This window comes from Urocampus carinirostris, chromosome 8 (assembly GCF_059441175.1).
Source record: "Urocampus carinirostris isolate Australia breed hairy pipefish chromosome 8, RoL_Ucar_1.0, whole genome shotgun sequence".
NCBI classification, from domain to species: Eukaryota; Metazoa; Chordata; class Actinopteri; order Syngnathiformes; family Syngnathidae; genus Urocampus; species Urocampus carinirostris.
Genome location: NC_142356.1, coordinates 24,588,981 through 24,616,604, shown reverse-complemented (window position 1 = coordinate 24,616,604; position 27,624 = coordinate 24,588,981). Strand labels below are relative to the sequence as shown.

Genomic DNA, 27,624 nt, shown 5'->3' with positions numbered 1-27,624 from the left:
TTGCATGTGCTCCAATGATGATTTCAGCCAAAAGATGGCATCACCAAGTAGAATATTTTGAAGATATGGACACCATCTTTAAACTAGTAAACTTTTTAAACAACTCATAAAAACAACCCAGTTCCACCACCACACTGAATTTTGTCCAGCACCAACCTAAAAACAAACAACAAATGGAACTTCTAAAAATGAGCACATTTTAAGGGCTTAATGAAACTAAGGGAGGGGGTTAGGGCGTCCTGCCTGCTCCGCTACGTTCCTCCGGGATCTCCAAGCAGAAGTGGGCCAACCAAAAAAGGAGAGGAGCGAAAAGGGGGGGTCTAGAGCGGGAGGCAGCTCCACTGTAAACTCCCCGTGTGGATTTTTTGGTGTGGCCTGATAGGGGTACGCATCCTCATTTCATTGAAGTATGCAGGACTACGTATGCAGCACAACTAGAACTGACCAATGACCTTCCTGGTTAGGGGTTGGACGATGTAAGACCCCCCCTAGGTCCTCCCTTGCTGTTTGATATCTCTTCGTCCTCAGACTCTTCTCACTGTGCTGGGACGTCAGTGTTAAAAGGGGAATGCCGTTCAATGTGGTCCTGAACGGGCCGGCCCCTTGGGGCTTCCGTCTGGTGGGTGGCAAGGACTTCAACCAGCCACTCACCATCTCCAGGGTAAGTTTTTGGTTCAACTTTTTCTTTTCCAGAACTTTTAAAGAGACGGGAATGAATGGAGAATGGGGGTGTATGGAGGGGGCTTTCAAAATGGGTGTGACTTTGCACCTGTGCCAGTTTGTTTGCTAGAATAGAAACTTATGTCACATACCAACTTCTTTGCAGCGGTATAAAAAGTCTACACACTCATCGGACAAATTTAAGTTTTCCCTATTCAATGATATTAGACCAAAGTTTTTTTTTTTTTAAATCTTTACAAGCTAGCAAAAATAATATTAAACGGAGAAAAAAAAAAAACTTTTCTTACTGACTTTAACAGTGAAGTTTTATTCTTTTTCAAGTGCATCTCAAAAGTACGGCTTGCGGGCCGTTTCACTATTTGATCCGGCAAAGCCATCCATTTCAGAGTATGTCAAAGAAAGAAGCAAATCTCTTGGTTATCACTATAAAAAGTTGTGTTCTTTTTAAATAATTCCAAACACAATGCTCTCTTTGGACGCAGGAGGGCAGTGTTACGTTTGTATAGTACGGTGAGTTGGATCAGGTGTAAATCTGCTTTCACTCAACTGTGAAAGTAAACCAGTTAACACATTTACTCCCAGACATGAAAACATTTTTTCCCTATGGTTTTTTAATAAATGTGCGGTGTTTATAGAAGATCCCTTGTCATACGTGATTATAAAATGTAGGGTAGGTTACTAATGTAGGCTGAATGATGAAGCATAATACTGAAAACCAAAGCTTTAATTTTAGAGTTGACATTCTTTTACTGATGCAACCTACTTCGGAACGGGCCCGGAACCAAACTGAGTTTGACATCCCTGGTTTGAAGGGAAACTGTAGTATTTGACCACTAGATGTCCCTGTATTTCGTAGTGCAATTGAAAACGACTGACACAAAGCACGAGAACAAATACAAACAACTCAAAGTGATCAATGTGATATTATTTTTTGCCCAGCCTTAACAAGGTTTGGGGTTTTTGGTGGACAATCATGTCAGCCTCTTACACTTTAGTTTCATCTTATGTCATATAAATACACATTTATTGGCCTATGAGTTTTTATAAAAATGCATGTTTATAGTTTTTTTGTTAATGGAGTATTTTAACCACTATGGGGACACCAAATAATCCTCAATGTACCTTTCCCCTATAATTCCCCTCCCCATTTCTCCGTCACCTGTGAAGCCATAGGATCTCTGAACACGAATTAATGGCCACCAAGAAAATGCAATATGACAGAAATCGGTACAAGAATCAACATGTACACGCAAACATGTGCCATTATTGGGTTAATGGATTTTACAAAACAAAAAATAACCCAATTCCTTGAATCGGACTATGAATCAATCCATGGAATGGTTAAAGACATCCCTTCCATCCCTTCCATATATATATATATATATATATATATATATATATATATATATATATATATATATATATATATATATATATATATATATATATATATATATATATATATAAAATCTCGAGCTGATTTTCCCAATACAAAATAACTGAAAACCTATTCATTTGTTCCCGGCCTCCCAAGGCTTCTAAGTTAACTCGAAATAGCTATAAAACGCATCACTAAAACAAATAACTAAAACAAATTCAAATAGTAATGGAACATAAAGATCAAGTTATAAGGTAAATAGGATGATAATAAAAATGACTTTAAAGCCCTCGTCTATGGTGGTAATGTTTGGAAATTATCTTACCCTGGATTCTTGTATTTTGCTAGAAACACATCTCGTATCTTAAATTTCTTGAAGCCCTAGTGCTCATATGAAGACGTATCATTGTGATTAAAACATATTATACTGTATATGTTTAGTGACATTATCAATACGACTGTAAAACTTGAATAAATAATCAATTCCGAGTTAATTGACCTAAAGGAGTAGTTACATTTATTTTACATACCAATTCATTACATTTATCAGTTACATCAGTCTTTACACCCCTGATACAGACATTTATTTTTTAAAATGACACAAACTACTTGTGTGAAAGAACAAAAAATGAATGGCCATACTTATGTGTGTTAACCGTTTTCGTGAACGGACGAGACAATGTTTTCAGAATATCGTCACATAGACTTATATTTGGTGAGTATCCATTGTCAGATAAATTCACACAGCATCTGTGATAGCTGCAGATACCTGCTAGTGATACAATAACATCTGCAGTACTTACATTTCACAAATCAATAAATCATTGTCAGCATCTAAAAGCAATCTGTTATAAAATGTTATACATCTGGAGTTTTTCACTGTTGCCCATGGCGCCCACTTGGCCCCGCCCATTTGGCACCAGTTGCAGCTCGTTGACTGATTGGCTTCCCTCCTATTTAAGCTCAGTGCTCTTACTCACCCTTTGTGAGTCCGTCAATGAACCTCTGCACCCGCAAGATGTGTGTTTTGACTCTGTCCGGTATCCTGTTTGTGTATCCTGTCTTGTATCGATCCCGTCTATTTCACCCTGTCTGATCTCTGTCTCCAGTCTCCTATATCTGGTATCGCTCATGTCAGTCCCGTTCTGTCCGGTATCGACACCATCTGTCCGGTATTGGCTGACTTCTGTCTTTCCCCTTCCACCCAGCGATCGCCTAATCACTGGCGTTTGTGTTTATGTGCATCACTGCCCCACTCCCGTAAAATAAAGCTTGTGTGAGAATCATTACGCGTCTGGGTCCTCCTCCGGTTCAGGTGTTATTCTATGTACTTTTTTTTCTGGACTGTGAGGCGCAGATAAAAAAAAATGTCCAGAAATGTAAAGTTAAACAGTAAACAGACTGCTTTTATATAGCGCTTTTCAAGACCTCCCATAGCGCTTTACAATCTACTTCACCTTTACCCAATCACACACACATTATACACCGATAGGGAGTCAGCCATGCAAGGTAGTTACCTGATTATCAGGGGCGTAGGGGTTCAGTGTATTGACCAAGGACACTTTACCTCGGAGGAGTCTTTTTCGACCCCAACTCCCGCCTGTCCCATTTTTTGCGTTTGTTTCCGGCTACGACCTGTTTTGATCCCGACCACGTCTGCTCTCCCGTCCAGGCTTACGTCCCGTTTGTGATCCCGACCACGTCTGGTCTCCCGTCCCGGCTTACGACCCATTTCTGACCCCGACCACGTTCTTGCTCTTCTGTCCTGGCTATCGACTTGCTTTTTCCGTCCATGAGACTGCCATTGCCTGCTGCGGAAGATCCACTTCCGTATTCGGATCAAAATCCAATCGCAAGAGCGTATGTCCAGCAAGCATAGGATCGCGGGCACTGCCCTTCCTCTTTCTTTCAAAAAAATTGTGAGAAAACGTTACGCGATTGGGTCTATCCTGTGTGCTAGTCGTGACATAAAAGACCATTTTTTTGGGGGGTGTTCCTTATATTGCAGGAAATACGGTAAAACTTGTTACGGTATTGGCCTCAAAAGTAGTACCAAATATGACATATTCAACATACAATCCATAGTCGGGTCTGCCAATTCCTATACGGAGCAAAGAGGCATAAATCTTGCGTACTAAAAGCAAACACACAAAAGGAATAATTGGAAATAATTGTAAATGACATGTGAAGTGAGCAATACATATGAAGAATGACAGAAGGACAGGAGCATTACAACAATTTAGCCGTGATTCAATCTTCTAATCCTTCGGAGCTGCCCGCGCTCTATTTTTAGGAACAGACATCAGAAACAACTGGAGCCATCTTTTCAAGGCCATTATTTTTGTGTGTCTGTGCGTAGCAGGGTCAGTGCATGAGTGTGCGTGTGCTCGTTTTTGTATATGTGTGTATTTGCCTCTACTGCCTTTTTAGGAAAGGAACATAACCTCCTGGACTTTAAGGGGGCTGCCAGTAGAATGTAAACACAAATGATGGCTGTGTTTTGTTCTTAAAGATGGACACGCATTTGAATTGTGCAAAAACTGACCAAAACATATTGGAAGTATTCATAAAACTCTGCTTGTATTATCTGTGCTTATGGATTTCTGGACAAAGCCCATATGTTTCTTCCATCATTTAGTCTTTCAAGTGTTTAGGGGCGGCAGTAGCTCAGGAGGTAGACTGTCCTTGGGTAAGACACTGAACCCCTAATACCCCCAATAAGCAGCTTAGCGTCTTACATGGCTGCAATACAAGGCCTCTATTGGGTAATGTGGAGCACATTGTAAAGCGCTTTGGGAAGTCATTGACTTGAAAAGCGCTATATAAATGCAGATCATTTCATTTCATTTTATTTATAAGACTTATACGAAAAAGAGAGGTTTATTCATAAGATTTCCCTTGCTCTCATGTAGGTTTTAAATCAGGGGATGGTGTAATATGAGTCTGTACTAGTCATTGGTCTCTGCAAACCTTTGAGACTTCTTGTGATTAAGTGTCACGAATAGAACAGAAGGAGGACCCAGAACGTTACTCACAAGTTTATTGAAATATAGAGGAAAGTCAGCGATCCGGTGCTCACTGGACGCGGGAAGCAAGCCGTTCACGGGATCCGAGCGTGTTCTGAATGCGGAAGTGGATCTTGTGGAGCGGTAGATCGAAGCGTAGTTAGACGGAAAAACAGGCCGTCAGCCGGGGATCAGAACGTGGTCGGAGTTAAAAAACGGGTTAGCCGGGACGGGAGATAAAAACATGGTCGGGGTCAAAAAATGGGTCTTGGCAGGAGACAAACAGGGAAATCAGGAACGGAAGAGTGGAAAGCGACTGACAAAACGGGACCGACGGGAGTCAGAGTCAAAAATGCTTGCCTTGTGTAAACAGAGGTTTGCTGACGGACCGACCAAGGGTGAGTGAGAGCGCTGATCTTAAATAGGAGTGGGAACCAATCAGGTAACCAGCAGCAGCTGGCGCCAAACGAGCGGTCACAGTTGAGTGCCATGAGTAATCATGACATTAAGGGCTATACAAATAAACAGGACCTGACTTGAGAGAGAAATGGTCGCACTAAAATGACTTTCTCAGGACAATTCACAGTTTTTTTAATTAGTTGTGTTAACTTTTTAAAGGAACAGCGTATATTATCTCGAATTGTCTGGAGTGTCATCGACATCACCGTTGTGAATCATTGTATGCAATGAGATTGGATATGGCACTTCAGGGTAAACATGTAAGAAAGACTTTAAGAAGGGCGAAAAAAAAATAAAAGACTCAGGATAAAAGGCAGAACAAACATATTTACATTGTTGTGCTTAGAGACAGACTGGGCTAAGTCCATTTTTTAAACCAGTGTGCCATAAGACCCTGTCTAGTGTGCCGCAGGTAATTGCCCAATTTGCAAAAACATGCCATTGATCACAATATTAAAATGAAATATATAAAGTGAAGTAAAATAAAGTGGAATGCTCTCCCCACTGAGATTCGATCCTGAACCTCTGTGGAACTGTTAAAAATTAGGCTCAACACACAATTCTATTCTATAGCTTATGAATGACCTATATTTCGTGTTGACAATATCTTTGTATTATTTGTTATTGCAACATCAATTGCAGCCTGGTCTTCCTAGAAGGGAGGATTTTGAGTTTTTCCTTGCCCTCATGTGGGTTTTAGATCAGGGGATGGTGTAATAATAGTCTGTAGTCTGTACAGCCCTTTGAGACTCCTTGTGGATAAAGGGCTATACAAATAAAAATGGTTTGACTTGACTAAATCTTACACATGTTTTGTTGTTTTAATGATAGTTTTTACTTCGAAAAAAAAGGAAGCATGTAGTGAAGAAAATGTTCATTTGTGGAACATTTACGCTCATTTCAAATTATTTTTCAAGAAAATATATAGAAATGTATGAATAATCGACAAAACTTCCAAAACAGTTTAGAAATATAGTAAAATCCAAAATGTCTGCAAAAATAAACCAAAATGATCTTCTGCATCATAGTGACCTCAAATTGTGTATTCAAAACAAAAAAACATCAATTTAAACAACATGATAATTTCCACCTTAACAAGAGAACATGAATTAAAATTATTATTTAATTTTCAAACATTTTCAATAGATGATGTGCCCTGAGATGTTTTTCAGAAAAAAGTGCCTTGGCTACAAAAGGGTTGGGAAACTGGCCTAAGTCATAATAATAGTGCAACGTTCATGAATGATAAAAAAAAATAAATCGTAACAGTTGTGCCATGAAAAGAAGTGCAATGGCATTTAGCAACAACAAAAAGCCCAAATTGTCACGATTGCCCATTGCCCTCACCTTCAGTCCGTCAACTAACCTCTGCACTTGCAAGACTTGTATTTTGATTCTGTCCAATATCTTGCTCATGTATCCAGTATCCGGTATTGATCCCGTCTGTCCCATCCTGTTCAGTATCTTGCTCGTGTATCCAGTATCCGGTATCGATCCCTTCTGTCTTGTCCTGTCCAGTATCCTGCTTATGTATCCAGTATTCCGTATCAATCCCGTCTGTCCCTTCCTGTATCTTGCTTGTGCACCCTGTATCCGGTTACGATCTCGTCTGTCCCGTCCTGTCCAGTATCTTGCTCGTGTATACAGTATCCGGTAACGATCCCGTCTGTCCTGTCCGGTATCCTGGTCGTGTATCCAGCATCCGGCATCGATCCCGTCTGTCCCTTCCTTTCCGGTATCTTGCTCGTGTATCTGGGATCAATCCCGTCTGTCCCGTCATGTCCGGTAACCTGCTTGCGTATTCAGTATCCGGTGTCTGTCCCATCCTGTCCGCTATCTTGCTCGTGCATCCTGTATCAGGTATCGATCCCGTCCTATCTGATATATGCTCGTGTGTCCTGTACCTGGTATCGACCCCGTCTGTACTGTCAGGTTTTGATCTCATCTGCCCCTGGCTTCCTGTTTTCCCGCGCCTAACTTCTCTGTTTCACTTCTTCTGCCAAGCGATCACCGAATCGCTGGTGTTTGTGTTCCCGTGCGTGACTGCCCCGTTTCCGTAAAATAAAGATTTTGTGAAAACGTTACGGGTCTGGGTCCACCGTCTGTTCGGGTTCTGAGAAAATTAAAAAATATATTCGCAAATGATGACTAGATGTCACTGGTTTTGTGTGGTGCAGCCAAAAGTGAGAGATAAAAAGCTCTAGGAAGAGTGTGAACTAAAAAGATGCAAAGTGACATAAATGCATCATCTTCCTTATTTGATGTTTTTGGGTACACGTAGCAGCAAGATGGAAAACAATCATGTCAGCTGCCTCGAGGTGATACTCATGTTATGTAAAATAAATGAATAATTTTCAACTTACGATTACTAAAAAATAAATGCAAATGTATATGATAATTAACAGTTTTTGCTTACTCTTTTATTCAATGTTGATTCTTCAAAGTGAATTCAGTTTTTTTCCCACCAATAAGAGGTGCTTATTATTCCACACTGTCCCTTTAACATAAATCAATCGGCATAGGAAAATAAGCCTGACATTGTTATCGCGAATGTATGTATATGTGATTAGTTTTATTTCCATGAACAATCATCAAGAACAATTAGAAATAATATACTCACTATAATCATAGTAAAATAATAATAATCTTAATAACAGTAGTATTTCTGATAAATTGAATTAAATCTACAGTTTTAATATCAAAACTTTTTCCAAGGTTTTAAAAATGGGATTTTTAAATTATCTATTTAAAAGAAAAAAAAAAAAACATCAAAATTATCTAAAAATGTAGTAAATTATTCAAGTATCTATAAAAAATGTTTAAAAAAATATTTTTTTCTTCAATGTAAAAGAAAAACCTTCGCCCACAAAATAGAAAAATAGATACGGTGAACAACTAAACCCACTTTCTTGGATTTGAAAATTTGTTTTTGGAGTTTCATCTTTCTCCTTGTCTTACTTTCAATATAAGATAATAATAAAAATATTTATATATATAACCATAAAATATGGACTTTTTCTACAGTAACTATCTGTAGTTGTTAATATACTCCTTAGTATGCAATTGTGTTTATTTTGGAGACTCAAGTAATCCCTTGAGGAAATAGCTTCTTATTTGTTTACCAGATGCTAACTCATGTCCACCAGCCTCATGCTAATTTTGGCTACATGACAGCAGGAGTTATCATTAAGGGTTCTTATACTGAACCTTCAAAGAGTAAAGTCGTTGAAAAAATCATATTGATGCCGAATTGCAAACTGATTTTCATAAATTGTTTTGCGATTTATTTATTTATTCCATCAATACTTTTTGAAAACGATTGATAACATTACAATATATTTTTTTTGTTAAGCATGTGTCGTGAATCATCACTCCCTCTTTGGCATTGCCTTTCAAACCTTATTTATAATCACATGACCTCATTGTGTGTGCAAGTGTGTGTTCGTGTGTAGTAATGTAATAAGGTCACGGCCCTGCGCATCCCAAGCGAGAATGTTCTCTGGAAATGTTGGATGATCTTTTGGGACCTCTTATTAGTACTCAGATATAAGATACTCTCTGACACAGTTTTCGGGTAAAGAATGGACTGAGCAAACAGTATTAGGGTTGCTAGGATTAAAGTTTAAGAATTCTTTTTTGAAATGGCAGGGGTGTCAGGGTCATTTTTGTACCAACCTGTATTACAGTTATCATTTCCTTTTATTTCTACTGTCCAAGCCTAATGTTCCTCGTGAATTATGACTCAAGAAAAACAAATCTAAATGGATTCAAGTCAAGTGTCAGGACGAGAATGGAAACAGGACCCACTCGTGTAACGTTTACCACAAGTTTTATTGAAGGAACGAGGAAGTGGTGCGCCCACGATCTCGTACTCAGTTTGTGATCCGAACACGTAAGTGGATCTTCCGTAGTGAGCGATGGCGGTGTCAGGGGCGGAAAACTGGTCGGTAGCCGGGACTGGAGAGCAAAAACGTGGTCGGGGTCGGAAACGAGTCGTAAGCCAGAACGGGAGAGTAGACGTGGTCGGGATCAAAACGGGTCGTAGCCGGAGACAAACAGGAGCAAAAGCGGGACCTGCAGGAGTCAGGTATCGAAAAAAAGCTTGCAACAAGAGCAAAAAGGCTTGAGGGCTTGACTTGCTGTTAATTGACTTGCTGGATTAATTCTATTGTTTGGGGCTGAGGTGTGCACTAAATCAGAATCATTGGTCTCTCTACCATTTCTTTCTTAAATACTGGAAAAAGTTGGCACAGCATCTGAAGGATTTTATATTTAAGAATAATCTTTTGGAATCCAAGCAATTGGGTTTCAGGGTTAATCACTCTACTGAGACAGCCCTGATTAAGGTAACCAATGATCTTCTACTGGCAATGGACTCCGTCGCTTCATAACTCTTGCTGTTCCTGGACCTTAATGCTGCCTTTGACACTGTCTGTAGTCAAATGAGGAAGAATTTTAACACTGGATAAACATAACCATTTAATATAGTTTAAATTGTATATTTTTATGATGACAGATGACTGCACATAGTGGTGAGATCTTTCGGGATAATTTCGGAATCGGGCCTAAAGTGTCAATCATTTTGTTCAGGTTCGGATCCAGTCTCTCACTCTCTATTTTTTTTAAATGACCCAACTATCATTGTTCTTTGCTTCTTTTTCTTTGTGTCACGCGGATTGCGCGGATTCAAGCGACATAAAGAAAGAGAAACAAAGAACAATAACGGGTGGATTTACAAAAGTCAGCGAGAGAGAACCCCGGCCCGGCCCTCAGAAATAAAATATGAACATTCTGGGGTTTTTCCAGCTCGGTCCCTTAAATCAAGTTAATTGATTGGGCTCGGATTTTAATACCCGGTTGCGCTGGTCAGGCTGGATTTTACCTCTGACTGCGCGTCTGTCTTGGTATGTATGAATGTTGTTAATAAGGGGAGTTATATATTATATATTAATTATATCCTCAATTTTATGGAATAAATAAGAGTCAGAACTTTGTGACAAAGGAGAATGCATGAGAAATTGAGATTGTTACATTTTGCAAATAAAAAAGGTATAAACATAAATGTAGACCATTTACCATTTAATAGCCATCAAAGAGGACATTTTTTTACAAATTTTGAATTGATGGAATAAAAACTAGGGCAGCACAGTGGCGCAGTGGTTAGCGCGTGTGCGGCTCAGTACTGAGTTCATGAGATCGAACCTTCCTGTGTGGAGTTTGCATGTTCTCCCTGTGCTCAAGTGGTTTTCGCCCGGGCACTCCGGTTTCCCCCCACATTCCCAAAAACATGCATTTCAGGTTAATTGCCCGTCTAAATTGTCCCTAGGTGTGAATGAGAGGGTGAGTTGTCTGTCTCTGTGTGCCCTGAGAGTGGTTGGCAACCAGTTCAGGGTGTCCCCTGCCCACTGCCCAAGGATAGCTGGGATGTGCTCCAGCACCCCCGCGACCCTCCTAAGGATGAGCGATGCAGATAATGGATGGATGGATACGCAAAAACAGATACCATCATCGCATTGCTTTTGATTTCAGATCAGCACATCTTGTGAGTGGAAGAAACATATAAGGAACGGGTTCTAGCACACCTCTTTGAATGTGAGACATAATCTCCTTAAGAAAAGACTGACAAAACTGGTCTTTTCCTTTTTGTGCCGTTAGATCACACCTGGCAGCAAGGCGGCGGTGGCCAACCTATGTCCCGGCGACCTGATAGTGGCAATAGAGGGCGCTTCATCTGCAGACATGCTCCACTGTGACGCACAGAACAAAATCAAAGAGGCTACCCACCAGCTAGCACTCATCGTGGAAAGGTGAAATGTCTCCTATGTTTGCTTTCAAAACCATACAGTATATTCTGCCTATATTTCACAAATATGAATATAGGCTGCAGCTAAATACTGTATGGTGTTTTGTGAAATTAGATATGTTCCTACACAAAAACGAAGGAAAAGCTGTCAACTTAAAGGGTATTTGATGCGCATTTATTCTTGAATTTAGCAACATTTGCATACAAAAAAATAAAACAATATTGCATGTGTCATGCTCTGGGCACGCCATGGTCTTCTTTGGCAGAAACAGACAACACTTTGGTCACCAGAAACGTGTTTCCTATTTGTCCTTGCAAAAATTCTTTTTCTTCTGGGTCAAACATTTGTCTCGTCTTCTACTCAGGAAAGGATGCGACTTATACTAAATTGCGATTTTTTTTTTTTGCATTTCAATAATATGGAATTATTTTTAGTTTACAAAATTGGTGATTCTTTTTATTTAGATTTTATAACAAAAAACACAGTTATGGAGAGTTTTAAATGAGAAAAACTTGTGCCAAAAATCTAGACAAATGTGTTTTAAATTGAGGAATCTTGTTACTTGGTTAAGTTACTCTTTAATAATTTGTCAACATTTAATTGCATATTTTCTTAAACTGTAAATTCATATAATTGTTTTTCACAATTGTAGATGAATTTATTTAAACTCTCCCTTTCAATTATATGTATTTGATTATCAGGAGTTATTATGTTTTTCGTATTGGTTGAGGTGAAGTTAAGTTGAAATGACAATTTACTCTAAACATTTTTTGTTATGTCTGTCTGTCAGTCTGTCTGGTCTGTCCGTCTTTCGGTCTGACTGTCTGTCTGGCTGTCGGTCGGTCTGGCTGTCTGGCTGGTGATCAGTCTGTCGGTCAGTCTGTCGGTCAGTCTGTCGGTCTGACGGTCGGTCTGTCGGTCGGTCTGTCGGTCGGTCTGTCGGTCGGTCTGTCGGTCGGTCTGTCGGTCGGTCTGTCTAGTGGTCTGTCTGGTGGTCTGTCTGTTGGTCTGGCTGTCTGTCCGTCGTTTGGTCGGCCAGTAGGTCATAGCATATATCAAATTGTTATTTTTATTTTGTTTGTGATAGCAGTAAAGGCCTAAATTATGAAATGGTTATTGTTATACAGTTTAAAAATATTTCAAATTATCAGTTTATACCATTTTTATATGACAGTACACTGAATTTCACCATTGTTTCTATGTAAAGCCAACACTGATGCAACGGGAAGCACAAACAGAAACCGGAACAAAGAATTTCGCGATAAATTCAATAAATTCCTTCAGCCCACAGCAAATGTATTTATGTAAATATGTGCTCAGTCCTGTCATTATTACGTTTGTTGTGTTGGTAGAGGCGAAACTCAGCTGTGGTCGCCACGGGTGTCGGAGGAAGGCAAAGTAAGCCCCTTTAAGATCAACCTGGAAGCCGAGCCACAGGTGAGTTAGAAAACCTATTGACAGTTTCTACAGGATTATCCCGGAGCAACATGTGCAATAAACTAAAAAGACATTTTTGACAGCGATCTTAAATGATCCCATAATTTTGCACTTTAAAAAAATGAACTTGTGCTGAAATGTAAATCAATTGCACCAAATAGAAGTGACAACCACGGGGTGTCCCCAAAAATCAATACGCTTTTTAGCCAATGATAACCTGGTTAGTTACTCTTTCTCCATTGAACTGAGTGATGGCAACCAGACTTGACTTTGAAGAAAGGTGATTTGTTCTAAAATGCTAAAGGACGTATGAAAACGCAACTAATTCCTGGTAAATTAACATGTATTCGCCCATCACATGGATTTGTAGGTCAAGTCAAGTCAAGTCCTGTTTGGTTGTATAGCCCTTAATCACAAAGAGTGTCAAAATTATGTGCCTTGAAACATGGACCTAATACATTTTTTTTGTCTTCATTCCAATAAGAACAAAAACTTTAGAAATACTACAAAAATACTACCACGGTAATACCATGATACAAAAATACTATTACAGAAATATTACAACAGAGAAACTACAAAAATAAAACTACAGTAATATTAAAACAGACTAAAGAAATACTACAAAGACACTTGTATGGAAATACTTAAAAAATACTTCTATGGAAGTACCGGTACTACAACAATCGACTACAGTATTACTAAAATAAAAAAATACTGCCATCAGAAATACTACAAAAATACAACTACAGTCATACTGCAAAAATACTACAGATATACTCCAAAAATTCTAATACGGAAATTGTACAAAAATACCGGTACTAGTGCTGAAATACTGCAAACATACTACAGGGTGGCCACAAAGTCACGCACCAATGTTAATATTTATTTTTTGATTTGATACCACAGTTTGATTTAGGAACTTTGAATTTCGTATTGGCTCGTGCATAGCTGCAAACGGCGAACATATCGAGCATTTGTAAGACTTGTAAAAAAACTTTGAATTTGGATAAATGTTACTACTATAACTTCTTTAATCAACATTGGTGCGTGACTTTGTTTGAAAAATAAAACTAGAAGGCTGTTTATCATATGTAAGCATATCTTGTCCTTTATTAAGGGAAAAAGAGTTTTTCTGGAGGTGCTTGGTTGGAATTTGGGGGTGCTTGAGTACTCCCAAGAACAAGCTGGTTACACCCATGGCATGAACTAATCTTGGAATGTAACTTCTCCATTGATAATGTATCATGATGCGATGGACAGATGATTTTGAAACCCCTACCTCACCATTAGCTTGGGGCAAGTTGGTGGTTCTTATATTCCTTCCTAAATTATCTTTGTACTTCTTCTGTGTCTTCATACTTCCAGTAGGGTTTCAGCACTCAATGTCCTTTCTTCAAAGTTACGTCTGGCGTCCATCACTCGGTTCAATAGGTTCAGTCTATGAAGAAAGAATCAATAATTGAGTTATCCCCTGTATAAACTTGCTGCTCAAAGACATTGATGTTTGGTCTTGGGGTGCAGGAGTACAAGCCCATCGGCGTGGCGCACAACCGACGAGCTCAACCGTTTGTGGCGGCGGCAAACATCGATGACACGCGCCAAGTGGTCAGCACCACCTACAACACGCCCATCGGACTCTACTCTTCTGGTAACATCCAAGACGCCATGGAGGGACAGATGAAAGGAATCGTGCTGCCCAAACCCAGCAGGTAAATCATCATTGGAATCAAAAGAATAAAATAATAATCATCTATTTAGAGGGACATTGTATGTTATTTAGCACCTCTTAGTGGTCAAAAAATGAATTACAATTAAAAATACAGAAAAAACATTTTTCTCCCAGATTTTCACAAGGTTTTGGGGGGTTTTTGTACGGCACCTGAGTGGTTAGCGCATCCGCGGCACAGATCTGAGGTCATGGGTTCAAATCCAGGTACCAGCCTTCCTGTGCAGAGTTTGCATGTTCTCCCTGGCTTGCGTGGGTTTCCTCCGGACACTCCGGTTTTCTCCCACATTCCAAAAACATGCATGTCAGGTGAATTGGCCGGCTCAAATTGCCACTAGGTGTAAATCAGCAAATGGGTTGTCTGTCTCTGTGTGCTAACCAATTCAGGGTGTCTCCTGAAGATTCCTTGGATCGCCTCCAGCACCCCCACGACCCTGAGGAGGACAAGCAGATCATGATGGATGGATATATAAGCACTTGAAATACTTAAAAGTTTGACAAAACAAAAAATGTCTGAGTTTTGGACACTCACTATATGTTGTGTTGATATCTACAAATCCATGACATAATTGTCTGGCATCTTGCCGTTAAGGGTAGATCCCAAAAAAAAAAATCTTGTGAGATGCTTTAAAAAAAAATCGTGCAATTTGGTCCCTTTGAGTCGCCGTAATTTGTAGTTTTCCTTGTGCTATGTAGCACTGCATGATATAGCATTATCTAGTAGTCAAATATTACACAGTGTTCCTTTTAATCAAACCTTTTCCTTCAAAAAGCAAACAAATAATATCAGCAAGGTGACGTAAAATCAAAACAATAAACAATTCTTTGTAAATAGGTATCCGTTTTTATGTTACTTATCCATTTTATAATAATGAAATAGGTACACTAAAACTTACCTCACCCTTAACTTTCCAAATGCTTTACCAAATGTATTTCTAAAGTTTTTGTAAATGTTATTGTATTTTCATGTGTTTCTAAAATGTCAGAAGTGATTGTCCCCTCAAAAATATGCAATTTTCAAAAAATCCCAACAGTATTTATATTTGTTACATCACCACAAACTACATACATATAAAATATAAATATTACACAAAGTATAAAATATTTTGTATTATGCAAGCTAAAGAAGAGTAGGCCAGATTTTCTTATCCAGGCCATTTCCTGCTTACAGATGGTCGGGTCAGCATGCAGGATCGCTCTTAGCTTTGTTGTTCAGGTGACACATTTCTTAGTATCCGTATATATTATGTACATAAATACATCAAAATGAGAAAGGATTCATCTCATATTTATTGTATTCATTATCGTTATATTATACCTTGATACCAAGGCCAAAACAAGATTCAGGTATAAGACTGAAGGGATTTTTCTAGCTTTAATTTTGAAAATCGTTAGGAATGAAACGATTTATTCCTTACTGCAGTTGAGTCAAGTCAAGTCATGTTTTATTGTATAGGCCTTAATCACAAAGAGTCTCAAAGGGCTGCACAGGATATCGCAATCCACAGACTATTATTACAGACTATCATTATACAATCCCCCGATCTAAAACCAGTAAACAAATTTGCCTCTAAGTTTTGTTGTGCTCCACCATAAATCTTTTTTTCTGAAGGGTGCTTGAATTTCTTAAACAAGATAAAAAAAAATTAACTTGTGTTATTAGTTTGAGTTCTTTGAGTTCTGATACGAATTACTAATTGATCCCCAAAAATGGAATCAATGAACCAGGAACACAGAGAATCAATGATAGAAAAAAAAAAAACGACTTGCGATGCGGCAGGCAGCGAGGAGAAAAAGAGGACGAACTATCAATCAGCTCCTCTTTTTATATGGACCAAGGACACTTGACCAGATCATGTCTCTTTGAACTTGGTCCCAGATATCTGAGACCACACGGATCGGATGACGGTGTTTGAACTTGCTAAACTTGTTCGAAAGCCACAGAAGTGAGAAATTTGCGTAATGTTCTGTACTTGAGAATGCCCTCCAATCGATTTAATTACGTACAGTGAGAATAACATTTTATGAATACATTGCCTTGGATGTTTTAATTACATTCAAAACTTCATGTTATCAGATTTCATTATGATGCATTGTGAATTGGTACCTCCAGGAACTGTCCAAGAGGGGACGCTGTCGTTCCATCCATTCCAAAGTGGGTAATTTGAATCAAAGAACCTGGAAGTACTGGACTTATTTGCTCTACAATACAATCAATTTTAATTTAATTTACATATTCATAAGTTTTTTTTAATCGATTTCTGTAGGCAAAAGCAGATACATTTTCATATATTTTGTGCTAGGCATTTGTATTGCTAACTATTTTAAATAAAGGGTAAATTTTGGACAGCTGCTTTATGGTAGCATTTTAGAAATATATCATGACACATAACAGCAGGAAGTTAAAATGTATTTTCTAATTAGGTGAACTGCTAATGAATGCATTTTTTATGTTTTTCACTGAAATAATGCCTGGGCTATGTGTTAGTTTCAGTAAACTACAGCTGCCGTGTACAGTACTTTAATTTGTTAAACTAACGCTTGGCCTCGTAAAGAGCATTTTTCTCTTTGGTTTCATTGCATAATAGTGTATTCAATTGTATAATATCTGTAAACAAATAAAGGTTTCGACTTCACGTACTCCAGCTGTCACAGGTTGTTTTTGAGTGTAACCCACGTGATGAACAATTGATCACTGTATATACTGTGTATGTGTAGAGGTATATACCGTACTTTCCAGACTATAAGTCTCATTCGGCAAAAAATGCATTACAGTGGGACCTCGCTACTTCGCGGTTCGACGTTCGCGGCTTCAGAGCTTCGCGGTCTGTAATGTTTTTTTTTTTTTGAAGGGGCGTCGCTAGTTTGCAGATTACCACTTTTTGCGGGTGGTTTTGCTCCCCATTAACCGGGTCTAAAAAAATTAATAATTAAAAAAATAATAATAATAATTTTTTTTTTCTTTATTCTTTTTTTTTCTTTCTTTTTGAAGGGGCGTCGCTACTTCGCAGATTGTCACTTTTTGCAGGTGGTTTTGGTACCCATTAACCGGGTCTAAAAAAATAATAATTTAAAAAAATAAAAAAATAAATAAAAATTGTTTTTTTTTTTTTGAAGGTGCGCCACTACTTCGCGGATTTTCACTTATCGTGGGTGGTTTTGGTCCCCATTAACTGCGATAACCAAGGTCTTACTGTATTAAGAAGGAAAAGACACATAAAAGTCGCACTTAGGTTATGAGTAGAATTTTGGGGGTAAGACTTTTTGATAAAATCCAACACCAAAAACATACATGTCATTTTGAAAGGCAATTTAAAATAAAATATACTATAAAAAACAACAGGCTGAATAAGTGTACGTGATACGAACCTTACAGGTATATGTTTTCTCTCATTTCTGTAATATACTTTTTATAAACCTTAAAATGAGCAAACATTCTCTAACATATGGCAAATAGTTTTGATTATTATAAGAAATATTTTTTTACCAAAATCAGAAAAAAATACATTAAACAGTAAAATGAGACAACTATGCTTATTTGAAGCCTACATCTTATTTAACTAGAAACCCAACATTTAAATTATCTTGATATTACACACATTGGAGGGACAGCCTGTACAGAGGCTGCCCTACTTAGGAGATATTTTGCATATAATGTATGTTTAAAATTTATAAAAGTATGTTTAAGGCTTGTATACATAACCTGTATTGTTTTGTACTAAAAAATAAACATTTCATAAAATAATATTCTCTATAAAGATAAAAAAAAGTTGAGTTTAACTTACTTTTGGAAGATGCGCTTCAAGTGGTCCTCCTCCATGGTGAAAAGTGACCAAAAACAAGCGATCCGACCATTTTCTCAACCGCATCAAGCTCTCTTCTTCCACTTTCATTTCAAAAGAAACAGCTCACCTCATCTTTACACTTTACACCAACCATATTGAATGGATGCATGAGATATTAAACAATAAAAAAAGTTCTTCGCGTGCTGGAAATTCAGTACAGTATGTTTACACATAAAGTTGGAAGAGGAAGTGGATTTATTTTTCGAGGTTTATGCTGGGTGACCTCTCACGGCGCCATACGCCGGTAGCGGCGGAAAGAAGCATTACAGTAATGTCCTGTACTCTAAAAAAGGTGCACACAATACAAAATCTAACTTACAGCAATGTCCGGATATTTTTGAACATCCCAAAAAAAATGTTCGTATCTACCGTTTTACGTAAGTCGAAAAGTAAGTAGGGGAGCGTCTGCATTATTTAGCGCCTCCTATTGGTAATAAAAATACTTACTCATTAAAACCAAAAAAAACAGTATTGATTTAAACGATAAACAAAAATACAATAATTATCATGGAAATGAGTATTTTAAAAAGAAACGTTTGTCACCCTGAGTTTATGTACTTTGTAAAAATCTTGTTCCCGGTTGCACGATACAATACAGCAACATCTAGAGGTCAAATACTACTTCTTTTTACTACTCTTTTCTAAAATTGCCTATGAGTCAATACAACAAAAACAGATTAATTAAAATAGAACTGATATAAATTAATATAAATACAGCAAATATTAATGAACTTGTTCTATCACGGCACACGGAATGATCGAAAAATATGTATTTCTGATGATCTGCTAACATGTTGTGATGCTCATCCACGCAGCCCTAGGCCGTTGTCCAACATCGAAGATTCGGACGTCTACCGCATGTTGCAAAAGGACCACGAAGAACCAGGACCACCTCGACAGTCTGGATCCTTTAAAGCCTTGCAGGAATTTGTGGAGAGCGACGGTCGGTCCCAATTGACCCACTTTCCTCGGCTAACTCGTTTTTTTTTTCCTTTGTTTTTAAATGTGACTGTTTTGTTGCAGGCACCAAGCCGATAGTGACCAGGTCGGTTAAGGCCCCAACCACTAGACCAAACGCACCCGCCGGAAACCTTCAAAAACTTCCAATGTGTGACAAATGTGGAAATGGCATTGTGTGAGTAAACTAGGAACAAAAATGTGTAATAAATACTCCTGTACATGTTTTTTTTAGAATTCCACTCTGGTATTTAATAACATCTATAATTTTTCTGATGGGTCCAGCGGTACGGTGGTGAAGGCTCGCGACTTGTTCCGCCACCCGACATGCTTCGTGTGCGCCGACTGCGACATGAACCTGAAGCAGAAAGGTTATTTCTTCGTGGGGGGCCAGCTCTACTGCGAAGACCACGCCCGGGCCAGGAGCAGACCCCCGCCCGAAAGTCACGACCTGTAGTTCAACAATCAAGCCTCGATGGAACTCTAAATCCCTGCCAACATCCTTTCAACCAATAATCAGCTTCCTGTACAGCTAAATGACCTCACTTCCTGTTTACCAGTTACCCCATATCCTCTTTATGACTACATCTAGCTAATAAAGATGCGTTATCCTTCCCTCAATCATGTTTTAACGACTATTTTAACTAATTCTTTGAAAGTATTTAAATGTTTGCATTTTTTTCATTCGACAATGAAACAATGTTGACAGGGACACATTCTTTATCCTCTCCATTCAACAACAACAACTACTAACAGTTATATGCGGTGAGGTTCATGTCTAGTGAAGTACAGTTTTATCTCCAAATAAATTAACATTAGATTGGCAATATTTAACCGGGTTTGTTTGCATTTTATCTAATCGTATATGCAAACTGCAGCATAGGAAAGAATACCTTTTATTGTTGGCTACTCAGTGGCAATGTTATCGTCTGGTTATCCTGTTACCTTTACTGATAAGTGAAGTCCATCTGCCACTCCAGTTTGGAAAACTCTTATTTGAAGATGTAATCTTCAATTTTTTTTGATTAAGCTCAAGCAACGTGACAAGAACTTTCCAGATGGCTTGCTAATACTACCTCTTCTGTTGAGTGGCCCAAATGGTCGTGAATTTTTTTTTAATCAATAAAATAGTACAAAATGAGCAATTAGATAATACAGGAAAACATTGCAATGGTATTTACATTAATTGAATGAAGGCCTTGAGTGCATAGCAATATGCAGTTGAGCTGTTTAATTACCAATAAATATTTTTACTGGGAAAGGAGGCTCAAGGGTTCACTTAAAACCAAGTGGCCCCAACTGTGGTATTGTTCAAACAGGCTTCAGTATGTAATTAAGTCAGGTCAAGTCTATTTGTATAGCCCTTAATCACAAGGAGTCTCAAAGGGTTGTATAGACAATACAGAGACATAATTAACAGTAAACATAGGTAACAAAGCGTCTGGTTGACAGCTTCTCTAGGTCAACTTTCATTAGCAATTCAATACAAGTGTGTTTTAAGCATAGATTCAAACACTTCCACTAAGGTTCCAGATCGCATCTCAGAGGAAAAAGAATCCCAAAGCACCATGGCCAGACTGGAGAACGCTCTCAAACCTGCAGATTTCTTCTTGGCTCTTGGGATCACTATTAGACCAGCATTTCTAAGCAAGAACACAGGGGAAATAAAATTCTCGTAGCATAAATACATATTTCCCGAAAGATGAGTGTTTAAACAGATGCCTGTTTATATGATAGTTTATCTATTTCACTTGTTAATTTAGATCAATATTGTTTGTTTGTTCTTTACTGAGGTGGTTTTAATACAAGGAAGTACTAAATGAAGTACTAAATGATCCACACAGTCCCTTCAAATTGATTTGGGAAAATAGTCCTTTATACTTTTTCAGCAACATATAATAAGTTCACCTTTCATAATATTAATAATAGTAATAATAATAATGTTTGTTTTGTTTTAAATAAGACTTCCCTAGTCAAGTCATGTTTATTTGTACAGCCCTTTATCACAAGAAGTCTCAAAGGGCTGTACTGTCACGACCGGTACAAGCAGTGGACCCAAATGCGTAACGTTTCACGCAATGCTTTATGAAGGGATCGAGGAAGTCAGGGCGAGCGGAAAAAGACAGCAATCTGGTGCTCGCTAGGTAAGAGGGGCAGGAAGCTCTCGCGAATAAGGCGTGGTCGGAAAAAGTCGGGCAGCCGGGACGGGAGACGGAGCGTGGTCGGAGATTGGAACAAGTCGGGCAGCCTGGACGGGAGACGGAGCGTGGGCAGAGATCGGAACAAGTCAGGTAGTCGGGATGAGCGGGAAGCCAGGGATCGATACAGTAAACTGAATTAGGCAGGATATGGGTAGCCGGGACAGGAGAACTAAGATTGGATCGGGGAACAGTACAGGAAACAGGCTTGGATCAAAATGGGAGCCAGAATCAAAAGTGCTTGCCTTGACAATGAGTATTGCTTAGCATCTTATTGTGGTAGAAAAAACTTCATTATTTGAAAAAACAATATTCATTTGAATAATAAGCAAAAATACATGAACTATAATCTAAAAACATTTTAATACACATTTATGGTGAGTAATCTTTGGTTATTATATAATAGCATGTGGCTTGCCTAGAAGGAGCTGACATAGTTGTCCGCGATCTTGCTGCTAAGGAAACCCCCCAAAACCTTGTGAAAGTCTGGGCAGAAAAATAAGAAGAAAAATGGTCCCGCTGTGGCTTGTATTTTTGGTTTTGCTTTTGGCACTCTTTTTCAAATGCACTACACAATGAGTATCCAACGTGGTGCTTGCGGGCACCAGGTAACCTGCAGAGTGGTTCTAAAATAGCTCAGTGATTTTATAAGAAATTTGATTTGTAACTGGCACAATGAATCCTTGACATAGTCAGCGTCTTTAAATACAATGTTTAAGGGGTTGATCTGGGCTTAATTTAACACTACTTTTGATTATTACAACCTGGTAATAACATGATAGTAACATAGTATAACAGTAATCACATAAGTTGCTACTTTAGAGATGCATTTCAAACTGGTAGCCCCTCACGCCAAACAAAAAAACTAGCGATCAGCTTCAAAAAAGTTGGCACTACACAATACAGCGGCATCTAGTGGTCAAATATTAAAATTCCCCTTTGAATTACTAATTGTGTTGCACTTTGTATTTTTTAGCAAACAAGGAACTGCACCTTTATGCTAATGGTAATTAGCATCAGTGTTGAGATGCTATTCATGAGAACTTCATAACATAAACTCTTTATTACAGCACCACAAATTAGGTAGCATGAGATTTAAAACTTGCTAGACTTGTAAGCTAGAACGGGGAGCATTTTTTTGGTCTTTTTGTGGCCGTTAAAGGGCCGGTAGCAGCCGCAAACGTCTAGGAAGGCTCTCCTGTAGTTGCTGTTCATCCATCCGTAGAGGATGGGATTGACAAAGGTGGAGCACATGGCAAACACATGGAAGGCGCTGAAGAGGAGCTTGAAGTCGTCCAAGTAGACCACCCGGCCGTCCATGTCCACGGCTAGCTGGAAAGCGTGCAGCGGAAGCCAGCTGATAGCGAAAACGGCCACTACCGTCACTAACATCTTGGTGGTCTTGCGCCGGCGGCGGTGGGAACGTGACAACTGGCTGGTGTTCATCTGGATTCATGTAAGATAAGAACAAAAACACACCCAAAAACCTTTTAAATTTTAAAGTAAATCAAAACTAGCATTGAAAAAAATATATATATATTGATCGCTATCCTATTGACCCTTTGCATGAGATGTCACGTCGCCTTCCCCTGCAGAATAAGAGCCACGACGGACGGCAGAAACACCCTAGCGAATAGTTTTGAAAGAAATATTAATAACGACGGTAAAAGAATATGACCACAACTTTTTATGATGTGATTTCTTGCTGTGTGGACTGGCAAGGTTCTACGCCCGATTTGGCATTTTATCGTATCTCTTTTAATGACGACAGAAGATGGCGATATTTATCTGCAATCAAATCTGGGGACTGATGGCACACCTCGAATTATTCCAGGTTTTGAGGCGAGCATTTTTTACAAAATACGTTTTATGTATTTCCGAGATATTTTATGTTAATTAAATATGAGTCATGTCAAAGAGACTCAATATAGCTACAGATAAGTTATCTAGTGCTACTGTAGCTGAGTGTGTCTGACGACTGCTGTGGCCTATCTAAAATGAACATAAATGATAAATAATTTGAGCAGCTTTTGGGGTCAGTCGATTTAATAGCACCCTGGATAAAACACATTTGCATATTAGCAGTAGTGGCTTAGCATTGCCATTTCTTACTAGCTGCTTTAATTGCGATTAACCAGAGATTTAATACAGTCGTTCGAATATCACATGTATTAAAAACTGGTATATTCTCTACCATAAAGTTTATGACTACGAAATGATCTTTCACATTATCAATGGCTAAAACAAGAGACGGACGTTCAGAAGATAAAGGGTCATTTCGCAAAACATAATATTTTCAACATGCTCAAAAGTGATTTCTATACGAGGTGCAAATGCTCCATGCTTTACCCGTCTATTAAATTTACCCAAAAATAAGATACAAAGTCATTTTGGTAACATTTGCGTAAGTGGGTACATTTCATGCAGGGAGTGTATTTTTCCGGCACAAAACTGATAAGAACTGCTACGCATCTTGACCAGGGGTGTCCAAACTTTTGAGAAAGCGGGCCAGATTTGGTAAACTGAAAACTATTCAGCCTTTTATTCTTTAAACAATCTTCAAAAAATTTATGATCTGTGAGACGGTTGCAGTGCTTGGCGATCAGCATCGCAACCTCGGAGCTCGCCTTTGTAACGTTTTCATTTGACTCGCAGGGTCTCTTGAAAAGGCGCTGCTGTGCTGTTAAAACAGCTTCCAGTTGCTTCAACTTTCCACAGCGTTTGTTTCCAGTTAGTATGTTTTGTCTGGCAGTGCCTCTTGATATTATATAATTTGATAACAGCCACAGTCTCCTGGCAAATTAGACAGATGGAGTTGTTTTAGATTTGGGTGGAAAAATACTGGGGTGGGCTAAAATTCTCACAGAAAGCCAAGGATAAGGTGGCCAATGGGCAACTGCCATTATCTGTTTGTTTTTTTGTTCTACAAACTTATTTTATACTGCGGTCAACATTACTAGCGGGCCACATATAATTAATTTTACGACAGAGGCCACGAGCCAGTAAAAAGTTGATTATGGGCCGTAACTGCGCCCCGGGTCGGACTTTGGACATGCCAGATCTAGACTTTTGTCAGCTTTTGGACTAGCGCCATTGTATGAGGATACTCTATTTACAACACAGTGGTACAAATTGTGTGGACTAATGTCAGGCAGACTGGACGATTTGGTAAGAAGTGTGATTATGTCTGGAGGAAGTCAGTAAGGGTCGGTAGGCTAGCCATGCTAATGCTATCCTGAGTTTCTCTAAATACCGCTCTTTGTGCTTTCTGTCACCTCTCATCCGAAAGCTGCATAATAATCGTTTGACTAGTCATTGCCAAAGGTGTTGAATAGTTTAGTTTTGTTGTTCTTGTTTACTGTTTACTTCCCTCTTCCACTGTTTACTACGGTTTACTACCGTCCGTCATGGTACCGTATTGTGGTTAGGTCACGTGTGTGCAAAGGGTTAATACGACAAGGGGGCAACGTGGTGCAGCTCAGTAGCCCACTAACAGATTCTAAAAATAGTAATTATAATAGTTATAATAGGTCATTGTGATTTTCGAGGAAATTTGTTTTCTAAATGACATGATATTTCAGTGGTTGACCGGGCCTATTTTTACAACCTGGTAATAACATAGTAATGACATAGTAATAACATAATTTGTTGTTTTATCATCTTAATCAGTAAAGCTTCAAAAAAATTGGTGACACTTGCTTTCAATTTACTCGCAAGTAAAACTGAGTAGTCATAAAACAAATCACAGGAAATAACGTGAGAAAATGTTAAAATAATTTATTGAATGAATAGAAAATCTACAGAGTCAAGGTTTAAATCACCAATTAAGTACAATTACAGGTAAATGAATACATTTTTCAAATCACAGAATTTAAACTCAATTTAGCTTTATAATCTAGACTCATAAACAATTAAACTTTCAAAATGTGATCGACTTCAATTAATCTAATGTTTTGAAATGGCTGATATATAACACTCACAATTTTAAAGGTCACCAAATTAAACTCAAAAACTGAAAAAAAACACTATGATAAATTAATTTAAAAGTCATAAATAATACTATTTCACTGGTTGAAATAACACATCTATATTTTTATATGCTTGTGATTAAATATAGATATTTGAATTATGATTAAAATGGTATCAATAAGGTTAATATAATTCAAATTTACAAAACGTTAACAAATACAAAAAAAGGACAGACCTACATGTACATTATCAGTTTCTAACTATCTATGTTGATACACCTTTTTTTGGGCACCTCTTCTTGGACAATGGCTGATATCACCTGCCCTGTATAGGCTGTTTTATGAACACAACATTACAGAAAAATAAAATGCAATTAAAGTCATGCAAACTAAAGGCAAAAATTGCAGGTAAGTTGATAATTTACTTGTTTCAAAATATCCGTTAGAATTTTGTCCCGGGATGGCAATTTGATTGAAGTACTGGTACGGCGACGGTTGCCAATATTGGCTCATATTTAGTAGTAGTTTTAGGACCATAAAACGTCAATTGGAATTGAACATCCCTAATTCAAACTTCAGTACTGTCTACTTTAGAGTATTTTAATCTGTTTTATTAAAAACTATAATTTTGGTGAGAATACAACATTTTGGTTCCATTTATTAAGCTTTTTAGACATTTTCTTTTTTGACCAGCCTTTCACCAGATTTTTGCGCAAACCCAAAGCAGCATGATGGCGGACAATCCTGACAGCTCTTTCTATGTGAATCGAATGTTATGTAAAATAAATATAAATTTCTTGAACTATGAGTATTTTAAAACTGCACATTTATATGTTGATATATGTTTGCTTATCAACTAAATTATTGTTTTTTTTTTAACCAAAGACCTATTTTACACCTAGAACATGGGTCCCCAAGCAATCTCAGACTAAGAACTACTTATTGTTACTATGTAGCACAAAGGCCACCCAGTTTGATATACATTTCTAAAACAACAGCCTATCGTGTTGTTATTATGTTGTTATTATGTCATTACCAGGTAAATTTATGGAAATCGGGTTAAATAGACTCAACCACAAAAAAAATATTTTCGAAACAGGTCCAGGGCACCTCGTACTCCGCAATACAGCAACATCTATTGGTCAAATATATCAGTTACCCATTAAAATGGCCACGTCAAAGTCTTAAAATTGGCTGCAATACAAGGCCGCTATTGGGAAATGTGGAGCACATTGTAAAGCTCTTTGGGAAGTCATTGACTTAAAGAGCGCTAAATAAATGCAGATCATTTAATTTAATTTCATTTCAAAATGACAAACCTTGCTCCAGATGCGCACATAGGCTACTGTGTTGACAGCCAGCGGCAGTCCGTACTGCAGCAGTACCATCGCCAGGCTGTAGGGGGCGCTCCCGCCTTTTTCTGGCCACTTCTCAGCACACACCTGCATGGACTTTCCAGGCGCTAGCTGGAAAGTAGCGTACTCTCGGAAGATGGCCAATGGACTGGCGAGTAGACCGCTGGCCGCCCAGGTAAGGGCCACCACGGCGCCGCAAGCCCGCCGCGACATACGCGGCTTGCCGTCCGGCCGCCCGACGACACTGCGGAAGCGATCCACGGCGATCACGTTGAGCGTAATGGTGGACACGTTGACGGCGGCTCCTTGAGCGCAGGGCAGGGCGAAGCACAAGGTCCGTCCGAATGCCCACTCGCCGTGCAGCGTGTACGCCAGCGTGAAAGGTAAGCACAGAGATGCCACCAGTAGGTCGGCCAGCGCAAGATTGGCGATGAAGAAGTTAGTGACGGTCCGCAGGCGGGCAAAGCGGACCACCACGTGGATTACCAGGGTGTTGCCCACCACGCCCAGGGTGATGATGGCGCTGTACGCCAGGATGAGAACCACGCGCACGGCTAGTAGGCGAGTGCTGTCCTCCAGGTCTGGGTAGGCCGCCACCGCCCGGGTGAAGTTAGCCGAGAGTTCCGGTGCCGCCGGCTGTGACCGCCCCATCTGTCGACCTGTCGCGTAAACACGTCAAGAAAAACCTGACGCTCAAATGATATACAGTAGTCCCTTCCTGTATTGCAGTTTACTATTCACAGTTTCACTACATTGCGATTTGTCATTCTGCATTCTGATGGACTAAACCAGTTGTCAGAAACCCATGGTT

At 38.8% G+C, this 27,624-nt stretch overlaps 2 protein-coding genes across 2 annotated transcripts; one reads left to right on the top strand and one right to left on the bottom strand.

Annotated features, from left to right (window-relative positions):
- The first annotated feature begins 492 nt into the window (after window positions 1–492).
- On the top strand, window positions 493–19,913 carry LOC148361319 (PDZ and LIM domain protein 3-like). Its single transcript, XM_088343124.1, has 7 exons — window positions 493–661; window positions 11,179–11,330; window positions 12,680–12,764; window positions 14,286–14,473; window positions 19,151–19,278; window positions 19,359–19,470; window positions 19,578–19,913. Exons 1-7 carry the CDS (start codon window positions 569–571, stop codon window positions 19,747–19,749), a joined length of 930 nt encoding a protein of 309 aa, XP_088199250.1. The 5' UTR covers window positions 493–568; the 3' UTR covers window positions 19,750–19,913.
- Window positions 19,914–22,538: 2,625 nt separating this feature from the next.
- On the bottom strand, window positions 22,539–27,464 carry LOC148361318 (neuropeptide Y receptor type 2-like). The gene is made up of 2 exons (XM_088343123.1): window positions 26,778–27,464; window positions 22,539–22,936 (listed from the first exon to the last, which is right to left on the bottom strand). The coding sequence occupies exons 1-2, from the start codon at window positions 27,462–27,464 to the stop codon at window positions 22,586–22,588; spliced, it is 1,038 nt and encodes a 345-aa protein (XP_088199249.1). The 3' UTR covers window positions 22,539–22,585.
- Between the last annotated feature and the right edge of the window lie 160 nt (window positions 27,465–27,624).

Excerpts from the sequence above, each read along its gene's own strand:
- LOC148361319 (XM_088343124.1), top strand. The coding sequence starts at position 569 with ATGCCGTTCAATGTGGTCCTGAACGGGCCGGCCCCTTGGGGCTTCCGT. Across the intron at positions 14,474-19,150 it reads GTGCTGCCCAAACCCAGCAG|CCCTAGGCCGTTGTCCAACA; the intron begins GTAAATCATCAT and ends TCATCCACGCAG. Across the intron at positions 19,471-19,577 it reads AAATGTGGAAATGGCATTGT|CGGTACGGTGGTGAAGGCTC; the intron begins GTGAGTAAACTA and ends TGATGGGTCCAG.
- LOC148361318 (XM_088343123.1), bottom strand. The coding sequence starts at position 27,464 with ATGGGGCGGTCACAGCCGGCGGCACCGGAACTCTCGGCTAACTTCACC. Across the intron at positions 22,937-26,777 it reads ATGTGCGCATCTGGAGCAAG|ATGAACACCAGCCAGTTGTC; the intron begins GTTTGTCATTTT and ends ACATGAATCCAG.